Genomic DNA, 18,979 nt, shown 5'->3' on the forward strand with positions numbered 1-18,979 from the left:
ACCTATGTTGCCGCTTCGCTGCTCGCTATTAGGGTGTTATTTCATGCGTCCCCATCGCGTCGAGCTCCCATGCCCCTTACGCGGCGGTTTCCGGACTGCACAGGTCTGGCTCCCTTCCGGCTCACTTTGTGCTCATTTTTTTTTTTTTGGTGGTTCCTTGTGTTTTTCCGTTTTTTTCTTGTTTGTGGTTGTTTTCAGGTCCTGTTTTGCCGGTCTTCTCTGCGCCTGTTCGCCGCCCACCGCCCACTGTTGGGCCTTTCGACAAGTCCCCGCCGAGATGAGCTTCCAACGCCCCTTCGGTTTTCGGTTCTCGGAGTGTGCGTGATCGGAGTGTATTGTTTCTTTTCTTGTTTTATTTCCTTGTTCTGTTGCTTCTTTAAAATGTATTTGTGTTTTTGCGTGTGTTTTTTCTCTGTATTGTTTAATTTCCCTATTTTGTTAGGCTTGTAATAAGGCTCGCCTTCGGGTTAATTAGTTTTAGTCCAGACCTTTGGGTTGTGGATGTGATCATTATCTTGACCTTCGGGTCGAAAAGGAAGAGTTTCGGCATGAGAGTCTTTCCACTCTCAGGGTCGAGGAATGATTGCTATCCATGCATTTGGTTGAGTCTGTCTATCACAGATCTAGTACTAAATCTGATTTTAGTCATGGGTTAGCGGATTAATCTTGAATCTTGTACTAAATCTAGTAATCTTGTAGCTTTATACTATGGTTGCCTCAGAACTTTGTTCTGTGATGTAAGAACGTTATGCTCGTGGTATTATTGAATAAAATGTTATATTTTTCTCAGGAAAAAAAAAATGAAAATGATGTGTCACTAAAAACCAGCTCTTTAAATTATATAAAAATTGCTTAAGAATTTATTAAATAGCATTCCTTTTATTATAGTGGCTTGCAAACTCAATGGACTTTAATGATGGGCCGGGCCAGCACAACGGGCTCCCAAGAAAAAGGCCGAAAATATTACGAACTTGTACCAGCTTCCTTAAAAACAGTAGTAAATTTCACCTCACGTCAACGCACGTGACGTAGCCTAATTCATTTTTTACCGAAGCGCGCGGAATCTGAAGTTGCAATCAACCCCTCCGTAAACCTAATTACGGAACAAACCCGCAAACAAAGACAGATTAATTTTTGCCAGTGGTTAATAAAAGTTAAAAATAAATAATAATTATAAATAGCGGTTTTATTAATTAATATCCCACTCTCGACCTTCCCACTTTCTCTTTTGGCAAAGCCCACCGCGCCAAGCTTCTTCTCCGCCACAAAAACCCTCGTAGGGTTAGCGTTAGGGTAGGGTGTTTTTTGCTCGTTAGTAAAACCGTTTTTGCTTGGGGCTGTGGTTTCTTTGTGGTTCTTGAAGTGTTCTCTGGGGTTCTCTGTGGAATTTCGAATTGTTGTGTCTGGATCTGGATCTGTGAGGTTCACCGATGGATACTCGTAAGAGAGGGAGGCCTGAAGCTGGGTTGAACGCTAATGGCGGCTTCAAAAAGTCCAAGCAAGGTTCTTCACGCTCTTTCTCTTCCTATTTTGGCTTTTTTATGTGCTTCTGGTTTGTTATGCATTTGCTACTCTGTTTGGTTGATGAGAAACTCTTCTGGGGTGGTAAAAATTTCTCGAGTGTAATTATTTCTTTGTCTTCGTGCGCTAAGCTGCTTTTGCTTTCTTCTGGGTTTGTTAAATTTTTTCAGTTAATTAGCTACATGTATGTGTAGCGGTATTTAAGAAGTTGTCAGCTATATTTGTGCGGGTTTTTACCTAAAAGATTGGTGTACAATTTTGTATTTATATATGGGGGCTATTTATACAAATAAAATTTTGTAATTTAATCGTGTTTACCAACAAAACAAATCCGGTTAAAACTCATTTGGGATTTTGAGTTTTTGAAGACTGAAATAGCAAAACAGTGAGAAGAAAACTTCTTATGAACAACTTCCTCAATTATTGGAAAAATTGTCAATTGGGTCTTATTCTAGTTGATAATTACGCTTAGGCTGACCTAAATTTTAAAGCTCTAGTACTCCCTCTTTATTGAGGGCATTGGAAAGTTAAAACTACCTTTTTTCACCTTTAAAAAAAGAAGATTAATTCACCAAATTTACTTATTACCTGCATTTAACTTAACGAATGCTTTGTCATGGATTATTTGGACATTTGTTGTAGAAAGGAACTTTCTTTGTCAGTGAAATTTTACGGTATTAAGAGTAATGAGTTTGAAATCTCCAGAACAATTAGAGGAAGAATCCAGAGGAATATTAACTGAGAAAAAGTAACTAATTTTTTGTAACAGAAATGGACTCAACTGGTGTAGGAAGCAAATCGAAGCCATGCACCAAGTTTTTCAGGTTCAAATCTTTTCTCATCTAAAGAAACTTTTTGAGATTGGTCTTATCTTCTAATGTTTTTAAATTTCTGTAAGAATGTAATTTATGATTATACAAGATAAGAATTGTGAACCTTCACTAATGAACTGGGCATTCATAGCTTTTATACAGGTACATACTGTGCAGTCTAACAGAATAGTGCTGTTATTAATGACGTACAAAAGATAACCATTTGCCAGAATAAAGTTGGCATTAAGGAAGTTACATGGAAATTGATATTTTTTCTTGTAATTCATTTATACTGTTACCTTATAGCTAAATTGAAGTCCAACAACTTCCCCACCAATCCAGTGGAAATAATCTAATGGTATTTCTCCATCTTTAAGTGGATTGTTACAGAAATTGAACCCACAAATTTCATCGGTAAGATACACATTTTAATATGTTGAAGTGTGATAAATCGTTTTCAGGTATGTCTAAATAATCTATCATTCCATGCACATCAAGACAAACATTTTTGTCATTAAATACGCCATGAAGATATGTCTATTGGTCTCTCATTTTTATTTTTTAAAGTAACCTTCAATACATTTTTTTTCTCCCACTTTTTGGGATCTTTTTTCTTTATTTCTATGAGAAGAGAGAATAATTAAGGGGGGGGGGGGGGGGGTTCTTTTCTGGCAGTCCTTTTCAGCGGCATTGTGTGCTAATATATTGGCTTTCCTTTCTCAGTATATATTCTTTTCTTTATGTGTTATGAATGTCTTGTGAGTAGCAGGTGTTTAAGTATTAATTAGATAATTAAATTCATGTTTTCTTAGAAGCTTAAGCTTTTGGGATAAGTGGTAGTTTAATAATAGGCAGCCCCTTTTTTTTTCCCAAATACTATTGTATCATTAAATTCACGAAAAAAGTTTATATGCACGTTGTGGATTGTTTTTTTCTTGTATGAATTGCTAGATATGTTTGTGTGGGGTACCAATGCATTGTGTAATTTTTTTTTCTATACATTTTCCGAGAGGGTTGTTGTCACTAGATCTGGATAACAATAGAACCAATATCTTCTGTTTTGTTAGTACCTTTTTGTGGGTTGATTTTCAAAAAAGGAATGGATTCCTTAAAAGAAGACAGAATCACAATTTAGGGAGAAGGGGATTAGAATGGGGGAACTCACTTTAATATTGTATCAAGAAGGAAATAGATTGTTGCCTGTGGTTTACTGAATTTCAAACCCTTTTGTCTTCTGAGAAAGTTCTGTGTGGCTCCCTAAGACTAGTTGGTGTTTCCTTTATATGCATAGGTATCACATTATCCATGCGTTACTGCCTTCTCTTATCTGTATCTGTCCTAGAAGCCTAGCAAGGAATAACCATGTGCCTTTACCTAGGTAAATGCATAACCATGTGCCTTTAGTTGATGTTTCCTTTATATGCATAGATATCACGTTATCCATGCTTTACTGCCTTCTCTTATCTGTATCTGTCGTAGAAGCCTAGCAAGGCAATGAGGCATAACCATGTGCCTTTACCTAACTCTCTGTGCTGTCTTACAGTCTTCATGGGGAAAATGCTGGACTAATCCTTTAGTTCTACTTTCTGGTGATATCAGTTATAGCGTCTTAGATCTATTCCATTTGACTCCCTGCCCAGTGAAACCAAGCTAGATGCAGTAACCTTCAATTTGTATTATATGAATAATTTTTTAGAATTTTCTCATCCACCCCATCCAAAGTTTTGTGATAATACTGCCTCATAATAAACCTATCTTTTCTCCATATATGGGTAGTCATCTGGTTCTCTATCGATATGGTCTATGCTTGTACTTTACCCCTTTTTTTTCCTACAACAATCTGAAAACACAGAAAGGAAGTGCACAGAGTGTGGTTTATTTACATTTGAAGCACTACTATTAGAACCTTGGTAGGCAACAGAATATTTTAGGGAATAAGCTACCGACAGTATAGTTTGACATCTAATAAATTATGAAACTGTGACCTAACTTTTTTAGTTTTTGTGAGCTTCTAGTCCGGTGGTAATTCTTGGCCTTACTTGTTTCAGTATCCAAAAGTTCTGTCGGACATAACAATCTTGTGCATTATTGTGATGGGATTTGATTTTTACTTTGCTTCAGATGCAGTATCTTGCTATCAATTGTTAGTGTGATCAGACTTATGAAAAAAAAATGTTTAGAGTGATCTTGACATGTTATGCTTTGAATTGCAGCACTGCCGGCTGTCCCTTTGGTGAGAGCTGCCACTTTCTGCATTTTGTTCCCGGTGGTTATAATGCTGTGGCCCAGATGATGAATCTTGCCCCGGCTGTTCCTTCAGCATCTAGAAACATGTCTGGGCCACCAGCCACCCCTAATGGCTCTACACCTTCAGTTAAAACTCGCTTGTGCAACAAGTATAATACTGCTGAAGGCTGCAAATTTGGTGACAAATGCTATTTCGCTCATAATGAGTGGGAACTTGGTAAGCCTATCGCTCCATCCCATGAGGATCCGCGTGCCATGGGACATATGCAAGGCCGTATGGGTGCTCGTATGGAGCCACCCCCACCAGGCCCTGCTGCTAGCTTTGGTGCCTCAGCTACTGCAAAAATCAGTGTTGATGCTTCGCTTGCTGGAGCCATCATCGGGAAGGGCGGTGTGAATTCCAAGCAGATATGTCGGCAGACAGGAGCCAAGCTTTCAATTCGAGAACACGAGTCTGATCCTAATCTAAGGAACATTGAACTTGAGGGGACTTTTGAACAGATCAAGGAAGCAAGTGCCATGGTGAGACAGCTAATCGTGACCGTTTCAGTCTCTGGCCCTCCAAAATCCCATGGAATGCCTGGGGCAGCGGCTTCACCAGGAAGCAACTATAAGACTAAGCTGTGTGAAAATTTTACTAAAGGATCCTGCACTTTTGGAGAAAGATGTCACTTTGCTCATGGTGGTGCTGAATTGCGTAAGGCAGGAGTTTGAAGACTTAGTTTGTGGTTTTCCCTTTAGTAGTTCATGGAATTTTAGCTGTTATGCAGTGTTGTATTAGTGGGAGGTCTGTTTTGAATTGTCGTTATTGAATGCAACATAGTGGATTTGATGAGGTTATGACATCTGAATTTTTGGGATTCTTGTCTAGGCTTTATTATCCATAAATTTCCTTCTAAAAGTGGATTTATTTTTTTTAATGTTAATGCTTAACGTGGTATTGTGACCTACAACAATCTTCAATTATCTTCTGCTCCAAAGCTTCTGTTTGATGATTTCTCTACGCATATAATAACAAGGTGCTATGAGAAAGGCTTTATTGCCTGGAGGACCCACTCTTACCTAAAAAGAAAAGGACAGGAGTAAAAGAAAATATTTAAATTGTAAGGGATCCATCCTCGATTATAATGGTTGTGGGCTTCGGTGCAATCCTAAACACATGGACGGTCAAAGAAATCCACAAAAAGCTAGTATATAACAATGATTGATCAATAAATATACCCCTCAATTATGTTATACCTTGCAAGGTCTTGTATTCAAGTTTGCACTTAAGCGAGAAAATATTTTAAATTGTAAGGGATCTCGATCTTCGATTATAATGGTTGTGGGCTTCGGTGCAATCCTAAACACATGGACGGTCAAAGAAATCCACAAAAAGCTAGTAATATAACAATGATTGATCAATAAATATATCCCTCCATTATGTTATACCTTAAGAGGTCTTGTGTTCAAGTTTGCACTTAAGCGATACCAATGGTTTGCGAGCGATTGCAGTTTGCAGGTATCCGAATGGGTTCCACTTTAGAGAGGTTCCACAATATTAATAATAATAATAATATCAATAATAATAATAAATATACATTTGCAAGAGTTTTATAGTTAAGAAGTATTTTTTTTTAAAATATTTATAATATTCATTTTTGCATATATTAACCAAATGACTCAACAATAAGGATTTGATTGCGCTGTCATAAACCCCACATCCAATTTAATTTTCTCAGACTATTAGGAATGCCAGAATTATAAAGAACAAGTTTAACCATAACCAATACTTCCGACACCAGTGTTTTCTTCTCTTTTTGACATTTGAGATTCGTTGACTTTATTTGTTGACCTCAAATATCAGGGCCCAGGTCTAATTCCAAAAGTCGTGTACTAAAATACCCTTTCTTTCCAAATATCTATTTATAGGTACTCAATTATGGCACCATACTTATCGAGCCCATAAAAACAGAAGCCCGAAAGAAATGAGTGGGTCTCTCTTAGCCACGTGCCACCTCTATATGCAGGCCTTGAAATTGATTAATGAATCTTAGAAGCTTAGAGCACTCACAACTAGGTTAGCAAATATTTAGCTGAAGAATTATTATTATTATTTTTATTTTAGCTATTTATTTTTATCTAAATACCTATTTCCAGCTAGCATTTTAACCATTTATTTTATTATTTTATTTTTTTAACAACCTTAATTATCCACTTTCATTTTTTTCATTTAAAATATTATTTTTTAATCTACTTTTCGTATTCTCAAAGAAGAGAACATGATTATTTTTTTTTATTATTTGTTGATTATTGTAGTACTTCAGCAAATCTTTAGCCATTTTATTGAATCGGATGTGAAGTTTTGTTGAGAAATTCTTGCTACAAGATTAGTCGGAATAGCTTTTTGGTTATTTTGTTGAGCTGAATATGAGTATTTTTAGGACACTAACAACAGCTCTTTCTTGATTTTTTATTTATTTAAGGAACAAAACCTTTTTTTTTTCCCTTATCCAAATACGTTCTACCATAGTTTTTCTAATCTTTGCATATATTATTAAAATATTATTTTTTATAAAATACAAATTCCTTTACTACTTTGATTGTGGATTGTGTTTAAATGTTATAAAAAAAAAAAAAGAAGGAAACTTTACTGAACACTCCTAAACTTCCACTCAATTTGATAAATTCTCCATAAATTTCAAAATCTCTTAATTTAGTCTCCTAAATTTTTAATTGCTCTCAATTTGGATCAAATGTCAAATTTTAAACGTTACATGACATTTATACCCCTGACTTTGTATAAAATTTCAACTTTTAAAATGTTTTATTTATTTTTTAAAAAAAAATCAGTGATATTTTGATTTTTTTTGTATTTTTAACGGCTAAAATTGACGAAAGAATCTAAATTAAGAGGAATTGAAAGTTCAGAACATTAAATTGAGAGATTTTGAAGTTTAAAAATGTATTTTAAATTAAGTGAAAGTTCGAAAGTTTTGAGGAAAATTTTCCTAGAAAAAAATTGGGCAATGAGATAGGGAAGAGAAATATTTGTATTAAAATATAAATAAAAAAGCTATTGCAAAGCTAAATTTCTATAACATTCCCAAACCCCAATGCTTCCCGATGCATAGAGAAGAATAGAAAACCTACTGCATTATACCTCTTGTTCTTTTTGTTTTTTTGTTTTTTTTTTTTAGAATTTTTCTTATATCTATAAAAAAAAAAGGGAGAGGGCTATTAAATATCTATTGATAGTACTCCTAGACCTAAGAGGCTAAGACTGACTCTAAGCACTTTAGAGCCGCAATATTGGACCACTCATGTGCTCATGTACGAAGAATAAGTTAAAACTACGGGATAATTATCTTCCGCCCATTAACTACAATGGTATGTCATTATTTTTTCTTATTGACTACCAATTATGATATTTCATCTTATTATAATTTTATGATAAAAAGTCATCTTTTATTAGTTAAATGTATAAGTTATGTGTTATTTTAAATTTTTTTTCTTTCACTTTTGTCTTCACTTTAGACCAAAAACAAGACGTTTATCTCTAAACATAAAAACTTTATTTGTTTGAAGTAAGGGCAAAAGTGAAAGAAAAAAATTTAAAATAACACATGACTTATTCATGACCGTTGACCGTCAATTTTAATCTCTTTAACTGATGAAAATGAGCTTTTTATCATAGAATGATAGTTTAATGAAATCATATGTCATAGTTGATAGTTTATGGATCGAAAGTACCATGTAGTTTATGTGGGGAAAATATAATTACCCCTAAAACTATAATTTCTTTGGAGGAATGCTACAATGCATTCTCCCCACCATCTTTTCACCTTATTACCTTGATTTAAAATAATAATAATAATAATAAATGTCGGTAGAATGAAAAAAAGCATATATCAATTTCTTGTGATTGAAACGTCAGCCATTTAAAAAAAAAAAAAAAAAAAATTAAATTAGTAGCAGCTTTAAAAATCTTTTACACTTATAACACAACATGTTATAGATTACTTTTTTAAAATGAACATAGAACGTCTTTAATATTATCAAATTAAGTTGACAAAATTCTACCTAACAACAAAAAATCGGTCCGGTTATAGGGATTACTGACCGATAAGTTATCGGTTAATTGGTTCCTAACCGATTACCGATCAATAAGGAATGATACCAAAAATTATCGGTCATATCAATAATCGTTAAATCGGTCGGTTAAACCGGTTTAATCAATTAAACCGGTTTCGTTTTAAAGTTATGTCAATGGCATTTGAGAAGTTGTGCGAGAGAAAACGAAGCAGGCCAAGAGACAAGTCCAGGATGAGGAGGAAATCATCTGCCAACATTGTGTGAGTAGTGTTGAAACTGAGGCAAAAGAACAAGGTGGAAGTCAAGAAATCAGAAATGGAAAGATGGGATATCAGTTGTGGGTAGCAGGAAATGATGGTCCAGTTTCTAATGGTGGCCAAGATGCAACGGGTTTTTAGGGTTTAATTTGAGATTAAACCTAGAATAAAATGGGACTGGAAGAAGAAGGGTAAAAGCTGTGTGGCTAGGGCTTCGGAAGAGATTGGAGAAGTGAAGTGTGCGTGCAAGAGGAGTTGTGAAAATATCTTGCATTGGGGGACACGTGTATGGCCATCGTCAGTTAGAAGAGATAGTTGGCAAGCATTCTCAATAATGATTAACAGCTATACAAAACGTTTCAGTTTCGAAGACAAGTTGTGAATCATAATAGAGTAGATCTTGTTTTGGGTTGGGTTGTTAATAAAGGAGCTTGTTTGTGGGCTGTATATTATGAAAAATAAAAAATAAAGAATTATATTTATGCCTCCTTATGATCTATCAGTTTTTCGATAATAAATTATTAATCAGCTGATTAACGATCAACCAGTTTATCGGTATAAACTTTTTAGCCAATTACCAAATAATATCAATTCGTTTAAATTCGATGATAATCGATAATCTGTCACCCTTAATAATATCCAAAGGATGACCTCTTTTCTTTGTTCCTTTTTAAAGAGTACTGATTAAAAAATTTTAAGATTAATTGATAGTGACATGCATGTCCGTGAGACAGCTTTACAAACCCATATGCACTTTTCAACATTTCATGATCATTGTTTTCTTATTCAAATGGAACGAACACGCAACTACAAGGTCAACTAGCAAGTAAGGTCATCCAGAACACAGACCTTAAATGCGGGAAACACAAAACACAGACGGAGAAAATAAGAAAACAAGCATAGATCGAACAATAATAATGAGATATGTTGGTCCTTCCAGTACTGCCGGTGCCGGTGTGGGTCACAACGGGGTGCGACCCCACCACACATTGGGTCAGTCATCAGTGGCCGGTGCCCTGTCCAGGCAAGCCTGACGTCGGGTGGATTCCGGTGGGATTGCCAGCCTTTCCCGCCTCTTTGGTAGCGGCGTTGCGGGCATGCGCCTCCTTCTCTTCGTGACTAGCTTGAGTGAACCTCTCCTCCTTCTTTTTGGTCGCCACTTCTTTCTGCGCTGGATCTTTGGCTTTCATCAGTTCCAACTGCACAATAACATATGATAAATTCCTTTGTTAAAACTTCTACTGTATAAAGAAAACACACACACACACACACACACACACACACATATATATATATATATATATATATATATATATATATACCTTCTCATCTATGGTGGCCTTGGTCTTCTCCAAGCCAGCCTTAGCGGAGGCCGTAAAGTTGGCTGCCGTTTCCTTCCCTGCGTCCATTTTCACTATTTTTCTCTTCTTCTCTTCTCTGTTTAATTGCTTTGAGGATACACACACACTAGCAATGGAAAAGCTTGTGACTGGCTCCTGATTAAATAGGCTTTCAGGACCTCTCACGTGGAGACGCGTGGCAACTCTACAGAACGTTCGGGGTTCTTCTTCTGTGACATCACGGACGCGTCACGGAGATATTTTGATTCTCTATCTGCCGCGAAGGGGGGGAGTAATTGCTGTCTCTTGTCCGTTTCTCTGCCATGAAAGGGGAAGTAATTGCTACGAGTATTGTGTCCGTTGGATCGTCATCATTTAACCCGCCCTTATCTCGTTTCAACTCAGAGTCGACAATATCCTATACCTATCTAACAAATATCTTATCCTATAAAACATCCCATAAAGTTGCTCAAATTTTTTTTACGAAACTTAAGGTCGATAAATTTAAATTATTTATTTAAATAGATCGAATTAGGGTCCACACGACCCGAAATAGAATTAACAAGTATCGTATAAATATCCGATAACGTTAGTATATAGGCTCAGGTTTAGACTTTTTTTTTCTTCTTTTTCTAAAGTACATTAAAAGCAAACAACCATACGAATCTTTCACAATTTACTAATTGGTACATAATCATAGAGAGAGGGGTGAATGAGTAAAATTCACACTTTTGAAATTTTAGCTATCTTCTAATAACCATTGGAGAGTCGCCTTCTAAAATGAAAACTGGAAGGAAGCTTTAGGGTGACTGTCAAGGAAGCCATCAAAAATGCCTGTAGTGGCTCCCATAGGCGGGATAACAAGGGAGCTAATATGAGAAATAGCCTTGATAATTCTGCCATCAGAGCCATGGAACACCGCTGCTTGAACAGAAAAAACACCCTGCTTGATCAGTTGAGCATGAAAAAGAGAGAGAAGCCATTTCGCAACTTCTGGACTTAACTTGATCGATTTTGCCCGCCAAAATTTGGAAACAAACTTTACTACGTTTTAGTAAAAGCTCCAGTATACATAATATCCAAGGATGTCATTGTCCTCTATTCTTTAATCCTTTGCTAGAATATTTAAAAGCTAAAAATGATCATATTTTTTTCATTTTAAGCAACGAATCGTAATAGAGAATTTGTGGAATAAATTATCAATCTACCCTTGTCAGTTGTCAATATAGTAGTGAGATTGTGGTGTAATATAGCATTACAAACCCATGCATATCATATTATTCTACTTCAAACGTCGGAACACCCAACTACAACGTTAGCATAATAGCATGTAAGGTCAGCCAGAAAACACACCTTAAATGCGGGAAAAACACACAGAGACGGAGTAAAAAAAAAACACAGTACAAATACATTAAACTTAGTATTTGTCGGTTCTTCCTGTGCCACCAGTGCCACCAGTGCCAGTGCCCGTGCCAGTGGGTTGCGACCCCACCACATGCTGGCCAGCGCCATGTCCAGGCAAGGCTGATGAAATCGGGTTGGTTCCGGTGGGATGGCCTGTGCCTGTGCCTGTATCAGTGCAAGTGCCAGTGCCAGTGCCAGTGCCAGCCCCAGCCCCCGTTAGGGAGGCCTTGGTCTTCTCCATGCCAGCCTTAGCGGACGCGGTTACGTTGGCTGCCGATTCCTTCGCAGCCCCCACTGCATTCTTCCCACTCTGCATTTTCACTCTGTTGAATTGCTTTTAACTTCAATTGCTTTGAGAGGATACACAGACACTAGCAATAGAAGAGAGTGTTAATTGCTCTTGACTAAATAGGTTCTCAGGCCGTCTCGCGTGGAGACACGTAGAAATGATCAATAGCAACGTGGCAGCGCCTGCAGAATGTTCGGGGTTCTTCTGGCACATCATATACGTGTCCCAAAGATATTTTCATTCGCTCTCGTGTGTGTGGGTGGTCATTATACGTTTAAGCCGCCCTCAATCTCCTTTCAACTATAAGAGGAGACAATATCTTTATCTCTTTATACTTAAAAAGCCGCTATGCACATGAAAATAGTCTCTTTTGTTTGACAGTGAAAGACTCTTTTACCCTTATTTCTTTTATTATTATTATTTTTTAAATACTAAATAACCCTCGAGTTTTCTTGCTTTATTTTTTCTCCTCTAAAATTTGATTTTTATCACAGAAGATCCTTGTAGTTTTGATAATAGATCAAATTAGTCCTTCTGTCAGTTGGCCGTTAGTTGACTTAACGAAAATCCATGTAGACCAATCAAATGTTGACATGCAGTATCTATTTAAAATTTTTTTAAATTAAAAAAAATATATATATTTTTTTTTTAAAAAAAAAAAAAATTGGGGATGGCTCCTAGCCATTTGGGGGTGACTCGGGGTGGCCGAGCCACAGCCTTTGGCCACAGGAGTGGCCTGGCCACCCCCATCTGGTCGAATGGCGGTGGCCGAAACCACCCCTAGTGGGTACTGGGGGTGGCTCATGGAGCCTGGGGGTGGTTTTGGCCACCCCCTTCCAAATGGCCAAGGGAGCTACCTCCAATTTTATTTTTATTTTTATTTTTAAAAAATAAATAAAAAAATTTAAGTAGGTGCCACGTGTCAACATTTGATTGGTCCATGTAGATTTCCGTTGAATCAACTGACAGAAGAAATAATTTTGTCTATTATCAAAACCACAAAGACCTTCTATGATAAAAATCAAACCCTATGAAAAAAAAAAAAAAAAACAACAACAAAAATCCCATAGGGTAATCAAGTATTTAACCATTTTTTTATTTTTATTTTTTATCATAGTGAAATCAAGGAGGGGTTTTTTGTCTTTTTGTATTTGAAATTATTATTTTGCCCCTGTTTAACCCTTGACCGTGTACTAAATTTGTTGGGCATTATTGTCTTTTAGATAAAATTACTTTTTTGCCCTTTGTATTTGTAAAGAGTCCAGTTTTGTTTAAGGAATTTTGAGGTCTTTTCCTTGTTTTTGTCTTTTCCTTTTCTTGTGAACCGTGTAATTGATGTTTTATTTGATGATCAAAAGACACTTAACTCCTTCTTTAATGAAAGAGGTTGGAAATTTATGTGGGCTTTTTCGTCTTTTACGGAGCTGTTTTGTCTTTACATTAGAGTTATATAAAAAGTGGGAAGGTGCCAAGTTACTATTTTGTCCCTGTTTACCAGCTAAGAGTATTCTCAATGAAGGAGCCAAATTTTTATGTAAAATAGCTTCTCAAAACGCACTTTATCTAATTTAGTTAATTAATTTTTAAAGGTCTCCTACATTCAATTAGCTATATTTTTATCTATATCATTTAAATATTATTAAAAGTGAAAAAAGTTTTGAGAAAAAGAGAACATGCGAGAAAAAATGAGAAAAATTTTGGAAAAAATAAAATATGCCAATAAAAAGTTGAAAAAGATTTGAAAAAAAGAAAAAACAGATGAGAGAAACAATAAAAAATAAAATGGCTCCCATTAAAAATGCTGCTACATTTAACTTATTTTTTAGCTCTTTCAATCAAATATCTATTTTATATTTTCTTTTGACTAATCTAATATAAGAGATTTTTTATACATTTAAAGAGTTATTTTATATAAAAGTAACGTTTGGGTAATCATCTGGGTAGTTTTATCTTTGTTCCCATTTTTTTTTTTTTTTTGTTTCTTTCTTTCTTTTCTCATTTTTTTTTTCTTCTTCCTTCTCTTTCTCATTTCTCACCTCTTCTTCCTCACCTCCTTTGTTTTCTTTGAGCGGAAGAGAGAAACAACTCAACAAGCACCTTTAGAAACCCAAATTAAAAACTCATCTCAAATATACAATTAAAGCTCACCCAAATTCAGCCAAGAACAACAATCAGAATAACCCAAAAAAATCAACAATTCCCAACCTTTGATAATAACCAAACGGCTAAGACCAAAAATCAACACAAAATCCTCCACAATTAGTACCTAGAATCAAATACCCACAAGAATTTAAGGCTACTAAAATCAACACAATAAAACCCAACTATAATCAATAATTAAGAACAAATTTATCCCTTTGAAGAACCCATTTTTCTACAATTTCTCTCACAGCTCCGTCTCTCTCTCTACCCTCTGTTTCTCTCAAAATCTTGCCCTCTCTCCCTCTCGTGCTGAGGAAGAGAGAGACAGAGACGGAGAAGAGAGACACAGAGACGGAGAGCACGAGAGGGAGAGAGGGCAAGCTTTTGATTCTAGGTATTATTGTGTTGATTTTAGTAGCCTTAAATTCTAGTGGGTATTTGATTCTAGGTCGTAATTGTGGAGGATGTTGGCTGATTTATGAAAGGAAAATTTGGGTCTTAAGTTTGGTGGTCTGATCGATTCATATCTCCTTGAGCTGCTCCTCTACTTGGCTAGATGCCTATATGCTTCTTACTCCTCCATGTGCTTCCCTTTCAAACTATTTGCTCTTGCTGAAGCAGATGTGGCCAGGTTGAAGCAGAAAGTTGGACAACTCCACCATCAACTAAATCAGCAGAGCCATCAACTAAATCAGCGGAGGCAGCATCACTATGGTTCCCTCTCTGATGCATGTGACCTTAATCAACATGGCCAAAATAATAATCCCCAACAGTGAGTTTGAGAAATCATGCTATATTTTCTTAACGATCAACTTATGGTGTCAAGTTATAAGCATATTTAATTACTGGAGGAGATTACTTCAGCAAGAATTTGATGCCACCCTTGCTTATTGTAATTATGACAGGAAAGTTGAACAGAGGGCCGAGGTATGTTTTATAATGTTTGGGGCGCACGAGCTGGTTATCTCGGTCGATCTTGAAAATTGCCAGATGCAGGGAAGATTTCAAAAAGTTATTCTTTGAATATGGTCAAAGATTTCGTATATATATATAAAAAAAAAGAGGGCTTTTAAATATCTATTGCTAGTACTCTTAGACCTAAGACTGACTTGAAGGACTTTCAAGCCTCGATATTGGACAACTCATGTACTCTTTGGTATCAAATTAAGTTGACAAATTCTACTTAACAACAAAGTAAAACTGATCATATTCCAAGATCTAGTGTCTCTTACAGTCAAAGAGCAATTAGGAAATAATATCGTTTTCGCAAAATTTGGAAACAAAACTTTACTGCTTTTTAGTAAAATGTCCAGTTTATAATATCCAAAGCTAAACATAAATACATATGCATGTCCATGTCGGTGACATTGTTTTCTTATTCAAATGGAACAACTAGTACTACAACGTTAGCATGTAAGGTGATACATAAAACACACATTAAAGGCTTAAATGCGGGAAAAACAAAACACAGAACAAAAATAAATATACCAAATTATGGTTAATCAATACGATCCAAACTCGACATAATAATTTTGCACTTTTTAAGATAACCCTTGAACTCGACACAAATTCGAAACAAAATTAAAAAATTATGATTGAAGAGTTAGATTATTTAATTAAATAAGTTGAATTAAAATTGACCCACTAACCTTGAGATAATATCTTATATATAGATATCTAACAAATATCGTATAAATATCCGATAACGTTAATAGGCTCAGGTGTAGACTTTCCAGTACATTAAAAGCAAACAACCAAACGAATCTTTTACTGCTTACTAATTGGTATAGAGTCATACAGAGAGGGAGGAATGACTAAAATTTACACTTCTAAAATGAAAACTGGAAGCTTTAGGGTGAGTGTCAAGGAAGCCACCAAAAATGCCGCTAGTGGCTCCCATAGGCGGGATCACAAGGGAGCTAATATGAGAAACAGCCTTGATGATTCTGCCATGATCAGAGCCATGACACACCGCTGCTTGAACAGAAAAAACTCCCTGCTTAATCAGTTGAACATGAAAAAGAGAAAGAAGCCATTTCGCAACTTCTGGAGTACTTAACTAGATCGATTTTGCCCGCCAACATTTGGAAACAAACTTTACTACGCTTTAGTAAAAGGTCCAGTACATAATATCCCAGGATATTGTCATTGTCCTCCTATTCTTTAATCCTTTGTTAGAATATTTAAAATCTAAAACTGATCATTTTTTTTTTCATTTTAAGCAACGAATTAATGACTTTACCCATGATTTTTATCAGATACAACCATTACATTGTTCAACTTTTCCCGGCTACATAGTAATTAGAGAGAATTTGTGAAATAAAATACAAGAGTTTATCCCACGCGACATTATCAATCTATCCTCGTCAGTTGTCAATATAGTAGTGAGATAGCATTACAAACCCATATCATATATTCTACTTCAACATTGGATAATCATTTTTTTTTAATTCAAACGTCGGAACACCCAACTACAACGTTAGCATAATAGCATATAAGGTCAACCAGAAAACACACCTTAAATGCGGGAAAAACACACACAAACGGAGAAAAAAAAAACACAATACAAATACATTAGACATAGTATTTGTCGGTTCTTCCTGTGCCACCAGCGGCATCAGTGCCAGTGGGGTGCGACCCCAGCACATGCTCGCCAGGGCATTGTCCAGGCAAGGCTGACATCGGGTTGGTTCCGGTGGGATGACCTGTGCCAATGCCGGTGCATGTGCCAATGCCATTGCCAGTGGGATGGCCTGTGCCAGTGCCAGTGCCGGAGCCAGTGCATGTGCCAGTGCCAGTGCCGGTGCCAGTGGGATGGCCTGTGCCAGCCCCCGTTAGGGAGGCCTTGGTCTTCTCCACGCCAGCCTTAGCGGAGGCGGTTACGTTGGCTGCGGATTCCTTCGCAGCCCCCACAGCATTCTTCCCGCCCTGCATTTTCGCTCTCTGTTTAATTGCTTTTAACGTCAATTGCTTTGAGGATATACAGACAATAGCAATGGAAGAGATTGTTAATGGCTCTTGATTAAATAGGTTCTCAGGCCGTCTCGCGTGGAGACACGTAGAAAGGGTCAATAGCAACGTGGCAGCTCTGCAGAATGTTCGGGGTTCTTCTGGCACATCATGGACGTGTCCCAAAGATATTTTGATTCGCTCTCGTGTCCGTTGGTGGTCATCATACGTTCAAGCCGCCCTCAATCTCTTTTCAACTCAGAGGAGACACTATCTTTATCTCTTTATACTTAAAAAGCCGGTATGCACATGAAAATAGTAACTTTTGTTTGATTGTGAAAGACCCTTTTGGCCTTATTTTTTTGATCATATTGAAATCAAGGAGGGGTTTTTTGTCTTTTTGAAATTGAAATTACTATTTTGCCCCTGTTTAAATCCATTGCCGTTTACTAAATTTGTTGGGCATTATTGTCTTTTTAACTAAAAATTACGTTTTTGCCCTTTGAATTTGAAAAGAGTCGAGTTTTGTTTAACGGATTTTGAGGTCTTTTCCTTGTTTTTGTCTTTTCCTTTTCTTGTGAACCGTGTAATTGAGCGGATGTTTTGATTGATGATGAAAAGGCACTTTAGTCATTCTTTAATAAAAGAGGTAAAGAATTTATGTGGACTTTTTCGTCTTTTATGGGACTGTTCTGTCTCTACATAAAGTTATATAAAAGTGGGAAGGTGCCAAATTACCATTTTGTCCCTGTTTACTAGGGGTATAAAAAAACACTAAGAAACCATAACCGAAACCCAAAAAGGGGAAAACCGGAGAGCTGATTTTGAAACCGGATACTCCGGTTCCAGTTCCAATTTTAGGCACCCCGGTGCATATATATATATATATATATTTGACTTTTTTTTCTTTATATATAATAATATTTTTTGTATATATTATTATATTTTATATTTTATATATATGGCTTTAATGGACAGTGGCCCAACGCAAGGCAAAGGGCCATTGCCTTGCGTTGGGCCACTATCCACTAAAGCCGAAAATGGCCACTGAAGCCAAAAACTGTCCCACTTCTTTTTTTTTCTCTCCTTAACAATTGTCCCACATTGCTCAAAATATAGAACTCTCCAAACTTGTTTTTCTATAAAAGGGAAGCATATCTTCTCCTTCTAAATCTAATTCCAACCCACTTGTTGAGTCCTAAGAGCCCAAAATACGAAAATTTTGGGCCAAAATACAAATTCTTGGCCCTCAAAGCTTCTTGTTAAATAAGTCCAAATTTTTTTTAGAAGAAAAATCAGTTACTTGGTTTTGAAACCGGTACCGGAACTGGCAGTTTTCAAAATAGTCAAAATCGAGGACTCCGATTTCAGTCCTAGGTTTAGCAAATTTCAGTTCCGATTTTAGCTAATAACTATGAACCGGAACTGAATTTTCACCCCTAGTGTTTATCAGCTAAGAAATCATTTGGGTAGTTTTATCTTTTGAAATAAAATTACCTTTTTTTTTTTCTTTTTTTTTTTTTTTTTAATTTAAATTTTTTTATTCTTTCTTTTCTCATTCTTTTGTTTTCTTCTTCCTTCTCTTTCTCATTTCTCACCTACTATTCTTCCTCACCTCCTTCGTTTTCTTTGAGAGGAAGAGAGAAACAAGCACCTTCAGAAACCCAAATTGAAAACCATCTCAAATCAAATATACAATTAAAGCTCACCCAAATTCAGCCAAGAACAGCAATCAGAATAACCCAGAAAAATCAACAATTCCCAACGTTTGATAACCAAACGGCTAAGACCAAAAATCAACACAAAATCCTCCACAATTACGACCTAGAATCAAATACCCACAAGAATTTAAGGCTTACTAATAAAATCAACACAATAAAACCCAACTATAATCAATAATTAAGAACAAATTTATACCTTTGAAGAACCCATTTTTCTGCAATT

The 18,979-nt window shown here is 36.2% G+C and overlaps 3 protein-coding genes across 3 annotated transcripts; 1 reads left to right on the forward strand and 2 right to left on the reverse strand.

Annotated features, from left to right (window-relative positions):
* Positions 1-1,219: 1,219 nt before the first annotated feature.
* On the forward strand, positions 1,220-5,442 carry LOC132161844 (zinc finger CCCH domain-containing protein 14). The gene is made up of 3 exons (XM_059572046.2): positions 1,220-1,503; positions 2,291-2,345; positions 4,547-5,442. The coding sequence occupies exons 1-3, from the start codon at positions 1,431-1,433 to the stop codon at positions 5,292-5,294; spliced, it is 876 nt and encodes a 291-aa protein (XP_059428029.2). The 5' UTR covers positions 1,220-1,430; the 3' UTR covers positions 5,295-5,442.
* Positions 5,443-9,660: 4,218 nt separating this feature from the next.
* On the reverse strand, positions 9,661-11,410 carry LOC132162107 (18 kDa seed maturation protein). Its single transcript, XM_088511120.1, has 2 exons — positions 10,234-11,410; positions 9,661-10,110 (listed from the first exon to the last, which is right to left on the reverse strand). Exons 1-2 carry the CDS (start codon positions 10,318-10,320, stop codon positions 9,913-9,915), a joined length of 285 nt encoding a protein of 94 aa, XP_088367246.1. The 5' UTR covers positions 10,321-11,410; the 3' UTR covers positions 9,661-9,912.
* Positions 11,411-11,501: 91 nt separating this feature from the next.
* On the reverse strand, positions 11,502-17,074 carry LOC148583281 (uncharacterized). Its single transcript, XM_088511072.1, has 4 exons — positions 16,667-17,074; positions 15,912-16,082; positions 14,687-14,809; positions 11,502-11,989 (listed from the first exon to the last, which is right to left on the reverse strand). The coding sequence occupies exons 1-4, from the start codon at positions 17,018-17,020 to the stop codon at positions 11,669-11,671; spliced, it is 969 nt and encodes a 322-aa protein (XP_088367198.1). The 5' UTR covers positions 17,021-17,074; the 3' UTR covers positions 11,502-11,668.
* Positions 17,075-18,979: the final 1,905 nt, after the last annotated feature.

The sequence above is a fragment of the Corylus avellana genome, chromosome 10 (genome assembly GCF_965113065.1).
Source record: "Corylus avellana chromosome 10, dhCorAvel1.hap1.2, whole genome shotgun sequence".
In the NCBI taxonomy this organism is placed as follows: domain Eukaryota; kingdom Viridiplantae; phylum Streptophyta; class Magnoliopsida; order Fagales; family Betulaceae; genus Corylus; species Corylus avellana.